The 11791-nt window shown below is 39.3% G+C and overlaps 1 protein-coding gene across 2 annotated transcripts; it reads left to right on the top strand.

Moving 5' to 3' along the window:
* Nucleotides 1-245: 245 nt before the first annotated feature.
* Nucleotides 246-3870, top strand: LOC148040338 (protein NEN3-like). Of its 2 annotated transcripts, none has more exons than XM_087698510.1 (7): nucleotides 246-539; nucleotides 739-1089; nucleotides 1414-1571; nucleotides 1649-1695; nucleotides 1785-1848; nucleotides 1988-3114; nucleotides 3204-3870. In XM_087698510.1, exons 2-7 carry the CDS (start codon nucleotides 771-773, stop codon nucleotides 3427-3429), a joined length of 1941 nt encoding a protein of 646 aa, XP_087554636.1. In that variant the 5' UTR covers nucleotides 246-539; nucleotides 739-770; the 3' UTR covers nucleotides 3430-3870. The 2 variants fall into 2 exon arrangements, with proteins under 2 accessions (XP_087554636.1, XP_087554646.1); XM_087698520.1 differs by having other exon boundaries at nucleotides 647-1089.
* The last annotated feature ends 7921 nt before the right edge of the window (nucleotides 3871-11791 follow it).

The following is an 11791-nucleotide window of genomic DNA, read 5'->3' as shown; positions in this document are numbered from 1 at the left end:
TAATCAAATTTATAAGTAAAATGCCCAAAAAATAGCCAATTTTCATCGAGACAAACTTGCATTTTAACTAGTTTATACAGGTGAGTAGAGCTGCGTGTGTCCGAGCTCTAAAGCTTGAAGGCAAACCATAAGTACGTAGGCATATCCGAAGGCAAAATTATTAGTACCTAAGCATACCCTTAAAGGGAACGCTAATAAAAGGGCTCAGAAGGGAGCCAAAAAGGATAATATTCCAGGTTAAAGTGCTCTGTTTCTTCCACTTGGGAAGTTAATAATAAGCACTTTGCTTCTGCTAGGAACTTGGGATCACAGCCCCACACACACACACACACACACACACACACACACACACACTCTCTCTCTCTCTCTCTCTCTGTGTCCGTGTCTCTGTGGCCCAACACACACACATATTCATTCATTCATTCATTCTGGCCAGCCGACGGATTGAACGCTAATCTGGGTTCCCTTGTTGCTCTTCGTTGTTGGATTTCCCAACCTTCTTCTGACATTGTTGCTTCTTCTTCCTGCTGAATTTTCTGGTAAGCTTTCGCATTGATTTGCATCAGGCAATGTGTGGATTTTAGGTCAACATGAGAATCCCTTCCATCAGGAGAGGCTTGCAATGATTCTATGTCGTGCGAGACAGGCTATGCGTGGATCTTATGTTGTGCAGAAGAGGCTTTCAATGATTTTTCATCCCTCCAATGAGGAGAGGCTTCCAATGATTTTTTGTTTCAGAGCCCGTGTCGCAGACGCAACAGTGCGTAACCATGGATGCAGCGTCCACGCTGAATGATTGCAGGAGTGCGCCAGCGGAGCAGCAACAGCCCCCCAAGATCGTCTTCTTCGACGTGGAAACCACGATACCGTTCCGTCCCGGGCAGAAGCACGAATTGCTTGAGTTCGGAGCCCTTGTCCTCGACACTCAGAGCCTCTCGGAGCTCGACTCGTACAACACCCTCATCAGACCCAAACATATTGACAACATAACTGGGCGCAGCATCACCTGCAATGGTATCACCAAGGAGAACGTCGGCGACGCTCCCACCTTCGCCGAAGTAGCCGATGCAATCTTCCGGTTGCTCGATGGTAAGCGCATCTATTGAGTGCAGTGAGTTCTTCATTTTTTACTGTCCATCAGTTTATTCATTTAATAGAGTGAACTCTGCATTTTTATATTGTACATCAATCTATTGGTGCTTTCATCTTGTTTCTCAATCTTTATGTGGTGATTAAGTACACACAAATCAGACAAATCAAATTGTGGTTTGTTCTCCATCAACCGACTCTGGTTTTCTGAGTACACTAAAAATGAGAAGAGAACTTAAACATGAAGTAGATCAGCATTAGAGTTTTGGAAACATCTTTGTACCAAAGGCATGCGGTGCTTGCCGGCTCTTTCACTTCATGCAGGACAGATTTGGGCCGGGCACAACATCGAGAATTTTGACATTATTCGGGTTAATGAAGCATTTTTGGAGATCAATCGACAACCACCTCGTACCGTTGGGGTCATTGATACCTACCCTCTCTTGAAGAAAACGTTCGGAAAAAGAGCTGGGAACTATAAGGTACTACAAGGCTTGTTTTGTTTGTTTGTTTGGTTGGGAACAATGAGTGTCTGAAGCTGACATGTTGGTTGTCACAGTTGGCAAGCCTTGCAAAATACTGTGGCTATGGCAAGCAGGAACACAGGTCTTTAGTGCTGTCTTTTGTGCAATGTTGTAATATTTTTGCTGCTTAGGGGATAGCCATTGAAATAGCCTGTCTGTCAATGCGTGCAGAAGCTTGGCTGATGTTCGGATGAATTTGGCAGTGCTTCGAAGCTGTGCAACCATGCTCTTCTTGGTAAGGATGTGACTGGGGAATTAGAGGCATTCATACTCATTAGTTGGTGGGAGTGGGTCAATTTGATGCTTTGATTGCAGCCTTTTCTATGTTCTGCGGGTATGTGCATATTATTGTTGATTGGGAACTGTTTTTACAGGAAATGCACTATCCCAGCATGTTTGCGGCCGGGCCGGAAGTTATTAATTGTTCGTCCACATTGAAACAATCTGCATCACTGTGTTTATCCTCTGAAAAGAGGAGGAATTCAGCACATAATTTTGTCAATCAGGAAAGTGATGCATCTTTGCCTATAAAGTCATTCCCCAGGGTTGAGAGATTATCTGGGCAACAAACAGCAAATCAGGGGGTATCTTTCAAGGATACTGCAGTTAACCATGAAACCTTTACAGTATCTCAAGGTGTGGTTCAGTTATCTCCATCTGTTGTAAGGCCACCTCATGAACAAATGTTAAACGAGGTATCAGAGCTAACTGGGATCTTGACCTTCCCCGTGGACTCAGAATGTGCAAAAATGTGTGCACACCCTCCTTATGAGTTAATGGAGCACCCAGATTCTTCCAGTTTTTGCGTTTCAGAAGACAATCCCTCCCGTGAATACATACCACCAGATTCCAAGAGTTTCAAACCACTTGCAATTGAGAGCCTTGAGGAATGGGACCGGGTATCAGACAACCCTGAAACTGTGCTTGAGAATGAAACTGGCAATGATAGTGCCCAAGTCAATGTCCTAGGATTTGCCCAAGTTAAGGATGTACCTGTCCTAGAGACCACATTGCTGCAGAATACAGGTGGTTGTGCAGACGTCATCAATGAAGAGTTATCTGATCAGTCAGAGGCATTGTGCATGTTGTCCTTGAGAGGAAGACCTGCAGCAGTACACTCCAATGAGCACCTGTCAAAAGCAGGTGTTGGTATGGTGCCTTTCTTGTCGGCGACTGACATCTCTATATCATTGATTGACTTGCAGGATGAGATTAGTCACATTGGGTACAAGAAGGTTCTCTGCTACAATGGATTTCCCCTACAGTTACTTGAGCAGAAAATTAGGATGCGCTTCACCATAAATCCAACATATGCTTTTGATCACATGGGCAAGCCGAGGTTCTCAGTTTTGATTGAACCATCAGCATCAGCCTGTGAAGTTGTCCGTGCCTGTGAGGATATGGTGAAATGCCACATTATTAGCACGTTATCAACACAAAGTGAAGTGACGTGGCTGCCAGCTTTGAGGAATGAGACAGGAGGTTGGGGGACCCGAATGAGGTAGTAAGTCTTTTGAACTGATGAATTGGTGGTGTTTTGGAATTTTGGTACTTGTGACTAATCATTTATAGCAACATTTCTGTTTACAGCATTGGAACGACAGGACTGGGATCCTCTGCTTCTTATACAACCAAGTTCTATCAGTCTGCTTCTGGAGGAGTTGAGGAGATTGATCTTGGTCATGTTGATGTAACAAGTTTCAGGAGTGTATTTCCACATGGCTCCATTGTAGATGTTGGGCTTGGATTTTATATCTTTAATTTTGATAATCGTGCAGGGGTTAGGTTACTTGCTAAACACATCACATTGACCTGACTCTCAATGCTACATCTTTGATTACAAGCTGTCTACTCATCAATTAGAAGATGGAGTTAGTTGCAGGGATGCTTCTTCTAACCAAAGGTTCTAAAGGGACTGCAGGAATCGTTCATCTAAGAAAGAGATATTTTCTTTGGTGTACCAAATGACTTACATTTGTGATTTATCAATTGCAAGAGACAATATCAATAGCAGTCCAATGCTCAAAACCTTGTGGCTTTATCATAAAATGATATTGCTAGTTCTTAAGGAGAGGATTGCCATCATTTTAAGGACCCATTCTATTGGAATAGAGTTTAGGAATATCTAGAGATGCCTCATTGTTAATAACAAAATGGAAAGATACAACAAAGGAAGACCAAGAACAAAGTGTTAAAGATCAGTTTTTAAATCACCTTAGATTGGTTAAGGCACAAGAGAGATTGTTATGTTCATCACAAGAGTTAGGCTCACTCCCATGGTCATAGGCTCTTGAGATTAAATAAAATTTCTCTATTTAATTTTCCGTCTTAGGATGGCTCATAGACCTCAGGGAAAGCATGCTAGTAGAGGAGGATATTTCATGAAACCATAAAGAAGGCAAGATGCCCAAGAGGGGTCGAAACCTAAAAAACTTTGGACATAAGTAACGAAAAGAATATTTCAAGTGAAACTAGTCTTCCTTCTCGAACAGGGTGCTAAAACTTGATCAAGCACTTCATTATGGCAATTAATAGTTCAACATAAATTGAAATGCACACATTACATTAACAATCTTGGATGATAGACACCTTGTTAGCTTCACAAATGACACCCCTTTTGGTATTTCTTTAACTTCAATTGCTAATGAATCAATTACAAGTTGAGATTCTTTGATCTCCTTAGGTAATCCAAAAGTCCTTTGCCATACAAATAATCAGCAAGCAAATTGGGTCACTCGCACTTTGATTTTTATTTAGGACTTGTATAAATGAAACCACTAATTGGTCAAATGCTACTCTAATTCACAATGGATGGCTTCACATTCGAAATCCCTATCAATACAACAAATTGTAAGTGCTAATTTTAGTGTATGATGCTTATTGGCATGGGTCAAGAGGTGACTACTAAATACTATTTTTTGTAAAAATTTAGGATTTACAGCAAAAATTTTCATGGTATCAACCAAATTCGATTGAGATTTGTTGATAATGGCTAAAAAATACTAAGATATTTTGAGAATTGACTAGAGAGGGTGAGAGTAAGCCAAGAGTGAGAAATTTGATTTTCTTTGTGGGAAAATTTTGAAATCTGGTTATTGCTTGCTTTGGTCTATATTTAATGTAGTCACCTACTCTCAAGCACCTCCAAAATGTTGTCACTTGATTAGCAATGTTGTTGTTAGCCTCCCTTGGAAGATATTTCCTTGTTGTTGTTTACTTGGTGAGGCCCTTAGATGGTTGTCTTCTATAGCAAATTACTATTCTTGGATTAGAAAATGCATAAATAGCTCTCTTTCTCTCTCTCTCTCTCTCTCTCTCTCTCTATGTTGTAAACTAACTCATGGTGGTTGAGATCCAACTCTCAAAAACGTTTTTCAGTTTGCATGGGTATTTTTGCTAAGCCTTTTAAACTCATTTTTAAGCATTATTTAATCATTTAATGATTTTTTAAAATTAAACGATCTTGAAAATTAATTTCATCACTTTTGATCTTATTTAAAATTAAATGTGTCCATCCATACTTGAATTGGCTAGGCCATTTGTAACATGGAGTGGTTTTCAACCTCCATTAACCCTTAGATCGACATTAATTAATTGATTAATGCTAGTCCCTAGTGTTACCATTGTTACTTATTGATCAAATGACTATCCTAGGATTAAAATGTACACCAACTGACCCCCAAAGCCCAGTTGACATAACTTATCACAACTCTTTCCTTTGATATCCGTTGCATCCTCGCGGGTGCTTGGCCTGTTACTATGAAATAACTATTATGTACATCACATGTGCGAAATAACCTTGCACATTTGATTAATATCTTAATCAAATATTATCAACAAGATTAGAGCATCTTCAAATTTCATGTTCTTGTGTGAGTAGTCTTCCCCTTGAAATCCCTGCAAATCTCCTTGATTACACTGCATTGTGCCAAAGAAAAAGCATACTGCATCAGAATCTCTATAAGGCATTACAGTCACAACATTGGAGCCACTGTTGTCCCAACCATGCCATACGTCCCAAATATTGTTGAAAATTTTCAGCTAGTATAAACATTAGATAATACTAAGAATTCACCTAAAATTATTGCTATAAACCCATTGGGTGCATCCATAACTCATGTTTCTCACCAGTTATAACTTCAAAATCATACTAAAACATATTTTCAACATAAAGTATGGATGAAACTACAAATGGAATTTACTAACATGTTGCTATCTATAGAACCAGTTGTAAACCATTGAAAACTGACCATGATTTAATCATAAAGTGATCATTTTTTGATTTGAGAACTAATCACAAAATGGTGTAAGTGTGATCCCAAACTAATTGCAAAAATTGATAAACAATTGATGAAAAACTGATCTCAAAAGTGACCGTAAATGCTTCTCAAACTGATAAGAAACTTAGTTGAAACTAATTAGAATTTGATCTCAAAACTGAGATAAAAGCTCATGCCCAACTGATCATGATCTAATTCCAAAGTGATGCGGGAATTCTATGCCCATGTTATGGATTGGATTTGGAGCTGATTTTGGTACTAAAACAGCTTGGTTTGATAAAAGTATAATCTTAGAGCCACAATAACAACCATACTCATATGCATATATCTCTTAGGACTAGTAAATGACCCCATGGTAGACATATTGCCAGCATAGTACCTTGGATGCATGTTGAATACATCTGAGATTCACTACATACAAGAGCTATCGACAACTAGAGGAGTGAAAGTGCTACCTTTCCCTTGAGCAATGTTGTGGACCCCTGCTCTATTGAACTTGATTGAACCTGAACTAAAGTGGTTCTAACTAAAAGGCATCTAGGTGAAGTTGCAACAACTGAGGATGGTCTACCAAGTCATCCTTTTCCATTCACTTTGCATCTTTTGGTGAAACAATGTTGAAGCTTCACCAAGAAGCATATGGAAACTTTGCCTCTAACTTGCCTCAAACCTCCACTAGGTTGTAGGTATTTTCCCCCTTAAGCATTGTGATGCTTTATACTTTCACATTGCTGCAATTCTAACTTAACTAATGTGTAATATTGCATCAAGTTGACTAGCCCCTCATATATACTTGACATGCTAGGAGCACCAAATGCATTAGAAAACATTCTTGTTTGCATACTTTGGACCATTGCAATGCGACTATACATGGAAATTTGCATTCTACTAGCCATACCAAGATACATTTTCCCATCCATTGCATGCATTACTAGCTGCATTTTCCCTCATGACCAACACTATATTGAGCATTTGCATGACCAGCATTAATACTATGAGTTTTCAAATTGTATAATCGTGGAAGATTGTCCAAAAGAAACAACAGTCTTACCCATCATTAGGGCGTTGCCAAGCTTGTTACTTTTTTCCCCAACATCATGCAAACATTGCTATATATGGGGTTATGCATATTACAAGCCATACTCGAATACATTGAGCCTTGCACACCATGCATTCATTGCTGCATATCATAAGGAGTTGTGCCATACATCCCCCTATGCAATCCCAAACCCACCATAGCATGGAAACTAGTACCACCACCAAAGTGGCCTGGCTATCCCATCATTGCATACATACCATGCTATCCAAAAAGCATTCAATTGACACTTCCAAATTGACCTTGCACATGCATCAATTGCCTCACTAGCATCATTTGCTTATGCTAACTACCCACATTTGGAATATCATGCTACTGTATTGGCTCTTCCTTTAGTGTATCTTGTTGTCTTGAAGCTCTTGAAGATGATTTTCTCTTCTTGCCTTTTCTGCCCTAATTGGTCATCACATTCCTCTTTCTTTTGTTGGCCATTATCTTCAACAGACCTAGAAGGACCCATATTTTAGTCTGAACCAACATTATCAGCTTGTTGCCCATGCCACATGCCTTGTCCAAGATCATGCATTGTATTTTTTCCAACACTTTGTGAATTTTCAGATTGAGAGGCATCATCCCTACTCGATCCCATCTTACTATCTAAAGACATTCTTGATGTAATGCTTGGTTGAATATAATTTCAATGCTAGAACAAAGCTTCTAGTCTTCAATTAAGTACCTCGGGCCCACCAATTTGAGGAAATTGATGGTATCGCGACGATGGAACCTTGAAATCAGTCTTCCTTCTTAGATAGGGTGCTAAAACCTGATCAAGCACTTAATTACAAAAATTAATAATTGAGTATAATCTTGGACAATATACATATTGTTGGCCCCAGAATGACACCCCTTTTAGTATTTCTTTAAATTCAATTGCCAATGAATCAATTACAAGCTAAGATTTTTCGATCTCCTTGGCTAAATCCAAAAGCCCCTTACTATACAAAAAATCAACAAGCAATTTGGAACAATTACCCCTTGATTTTTACCCATGACTTGCACAAATGGAATCACCAATTGGCCAAATGCTTTCTCAATTCATAATGGATGGTCTGACATCTGAAATCTATGTCAATACAACAAAGAGCATGTGTTGATTTTAGTGTATGATGCCTTATCCTATTGGCATGGGTCGTGAGGTGATTGCTAAACCCTGATTTTTACAAAAATTTAGGGCTTACAACAGAAATTCTCATGATGTCAACCAAATCTAGTTGAGATCTATTGAGATGGCTGAGATATTTTAAGAATTGATTGAAGAAGATGAGAGATATATCTGATTTTCTTTGTGACAAATCCCTAAAATCTTTTTGGTGCCTGCTCTAGCTAGCATTTAATACAGTCAACTACTACTACCAAGCACCTCTAAAATGTTGTCACCTGATCAACAATGATGTTGCCAGCCCCTAGAAGGTATCTTGCTATTGTCTCCTACCTACTAAGGCCTCGATATGGTTGTCTTCTATAGCTAATTGTTGTCCTCATATCAAAAAATGGTTTAGCAACTCTCTCTCTCTCTCTCTCTCTCTCTCTCTCTCTCTCTCTCTCTCTCTCTCTCTCTCTCTCTCTCTGTGTGTGTGTGTGTGTGTGTGTGTGTGTGTGTGTGTCTATGAATGGTTGTAAACTAACAACTGAATGGTTGAGACCCAGCCCCCCAAAAACGTTTTCTTGGTTTGCATGGGCATTTTTACTAAGTGGTAGTCTTCTAAACCCATTTTCAGTATTAGCCACCCATTTAATTAATTTTCAAAAATAAATACCTTGAATAAATTAAATTTTCCTATCCATAATTAAATTGGCTAGGATATTTGTAGCCTGGAGTGGTTTCGAATCTCTATTGACTCTTAAACTAGCATTAATTAATTAGTTAATGCTAGTTTGTAGTGTCACAACTGTCCTAAGGTCAAAATTGACACCAATTGATCCCCAAAGCCCAGTTGACATAACTTATCATAACTTTTGCCTTTGACGCCCATTGCACCCTTGGAATCCTTGGCATGTTACCATGAAATAGTTGCCATGTGCATCACATGTGCTAAACAACCTTGCACATTTGATTAATATTTTAATCAAACATTATAAAAAACATTAGACTATCTTAAAATTTTACACCCCCATGACAGCAAGCTATTCATGTGTGTGCAAATTTGAGTCTCCTAGTTTCTTAGTTCTCACTTGCTTGCTTGTGAGAGAGTGAATGAGAGGGAGAGTGTGAGATTGAGAGGGAGTGAGGGACTTGAGAGGTGAAGTTTCATCTCATCTTCTTTATTCTCATCCATCCTCCTCCTTGGTGAGAGATGAAATATAGAGTGTATGTGAGATTGAGGGAAAGAGAGTGAGGAACATGAATAAAGCTCTTCTTGCCCATCTTTTCCCCTTCTTCTCCATATTCCCTTCTCTATGTTGTACGTGAAGTTGGTGGTGAGAATGTGGGCAATTGGAGGAGCTATGCATGGATCATGAAGCATATGATGAGAAAAGAGGGAAGTTGTTGCTCGCTACATCTTGATATCAATTTGCATTTATTATTTCTTGGATAGAAAAGATAGGTGTGTGATCAATTTAGAGTAGAGCATGCGTAGAGGATGCTATATAAGAGGCTGCGTGCTAAAATATGTGGTTTGAGACTCTTTAAGAAACAAAATTTTGTCCTTGAAAGGTGGAGCACGAGTTGAAGAACAAGTAAAAGGAAGAGAGAAGCTATGGAGGTTCAAGCAAGAGAGAGAGAGATGGTATGTGAAAACTCCAACAGTCACAATGTATGACTTGCCTTCCCTTCTTCTATTATCATAGAAAGAATAAAGCATAGAGATAGTAATGGGTGGTTGCCACCTACAGTATACAAGTATGTGGGCAATAAGGACAATAAAATGTAGGTGGCTAAACAAAGGTAGCCTTTAACCCCCAACAACCTCCCACTTAAAGGTGAATGTGCTTGAGTGTGGAGAAAACAAGAAAAATGTGACAAAGTATGATGTGTGTATAGAAGTATAATAGGATGAGGAATAGATGTTATCTCTTCCTATATCCATTATCTTCCTAAGGAAGGCATACCATTCCATTGGGAGACTTTTATTGAGTAGATTCAGAAGATTCTCATCAGTCAAGATATTATTAGACTCAATCTGCTTGTCCTCAATCACCTCTATAATTGTGCTTGGTCTTCACATGAAAGACCAGAATTCATACTAACTGAATGGTACTCATAGAGTCTGAATGAAATGGAGGAGTCATAGTTATACCAACATCTGCCACCAAATAGTTGCAATGTATTCAGACTTGGTAGTAGATAGAGCCTTGCATTACTTCACCTTGAACATCCAAGAAATAGCACATTGAGAAAAAATAAAGACATAGCTAGAGGTGGACTTCCTACTGTTTGCATGTCTTGCATAATTAGAGTTTGTGTAGCCCAATACTCTAGTATCCTAACCACCATAACAAATACACATATTTGCAATGCCCTTAAGGTATTGTATGATAGCTTTCACATTCTCCCAATGTCATTTTCTAGGTGTCACCATATAATGAGCCACAATTCCCACTTCAAATGCTATGTTATGTCCAATGGAAATCATGGTATACATTAATGTATCCATTTTGGATACATATGGGATCTTGGACATCTTGGCCCTCTCATCATAGATTAAGGACAATCTATCTGACTAATCTTCATACAAGAAGATAACAAGTAGCTAATAGAATTATCACCCTATAGATGGAACTACTCAAGGAATTTATGAATATACTCCTTCTGTGATAAGTTGAGGAGTCCCTTAAAGTGATTGTGCATGTAATGCGCATACCAAGGATGTGAAAGGTATACTCTATGTCCTTAATCTCAAAGCTTTTCTTGAGCTGAGCCTTCAAAGCATCTAGCTCATCATGAGTACTCCTAGCAATTAGCATGCCATCAACATATAACACCAAAATAATAAGGCTACCATTACAAGCCTTCTTCGTGTAAAGACACAAATCCATATCACTAGGGGAATAACCTTGTGAATGCATAAAGGTATCAACCTTATGATACTTGACTTTGGGAATCAGACCAACATGGCAAAATAAAAATAGGGAAAATTTACCATCCTCAGACTTAAACCAGCCAAAATCAACCCCAAAACCCTCAGAGATAAATGACCTAGCTTACAAAGGCCAAGAACAAGGGAAATCATGACCTACAACCTAGAGGCAGCCTCTAGTGCCCTAAACAAGGGCCCAACCCCACTTAGAGCCGAAACCAACTCATGGACCATAAAATTGTTGAGATATCGAGCTCCACTCGTGATACGCCAGGGTGACCGTTGTGTATTTATGTCACCGACTTGTCAGTTGCAAACGCGGTTGGTATACCGCCCATGAATAATAGCTACATGATAGCTATCCTTATCTACTCTAGTTCGTGGCTCAGTTAGTATGCCACCTTAGTTAGTTGAGTTTGGTTTGAGACTCATATATAGGGTTCTTCTATTTCTTTGTACTAGACTTTCTTTTTGGCTTACACAACTAAGAAGAGGAAAACTATTTTCAGTCTCCACCTCTATGTGTATTCCCCCATTGTGCAAGCAAGAAAGCTACAAGTGAGACTCCTTCCTTCTCTCCCACAATCTTGACATGGTATCAGAGCCTTGTTCGTGGTAAGGAGCTCAAGAAAGCAAGCCAAGCTCGCGGTGTTCTGGTAAGAGGAGCAGTGTTGCTTTCATTTTCTGTTTTGGGAGCAGATTTCTGCAGGTAGCATAGCCGAAAAGTGCAGGAGTGCATTGTCTTAGGTTGAGACGCCCTTCGCGGTGAACCTTGTTTTTTTG

Source organism: Lygodium microphyllum, chromosome 2 (assembly GCF_053477565.2).
Source record: "Lygodium microphyllum isolate KBCC chromosome 2, Lygodium_microphyllum_v1.1.10, whole genome shotgun sequence".
In the NCBI taxonomy this organism is placed as follows: domain Eukaryota; kingdom Viridiplantae; phylum Streptophyta; class Polypodiopsida; order Schizaeales; family Lygodiaceae; genus Lygodium; species Lygodium microphyllum.
This window is presented reverse-complemented; position numbering and strand designations above follow the sequence as displayed.

Excerpts from the sequence above, each read along its gene's own strand:
- LOC148040338 (XM_087698510.1), top strand. The coding sequence starts at position 771 with ATGGATGCAGCGTCCACGCTGAATGATTGCAGGAGTGCGCCAGCGGAG. Across the intron at positions 1,090-1,413 it reads AATCTTCCGGTTGCTCGATG|GACAGATTTGGGCCGGGCAC; the intron begins GTAAGCGCATCT and ends CACTTCATGCAG. Across the intron at positions 1,696-1,784 it reads TATGGCAAGCAGGAACACAG|AAGCTTGGCTGATGTTCGGA; the intron begins GTCTTTAGTGCT and ends CAATGCGTGCAG.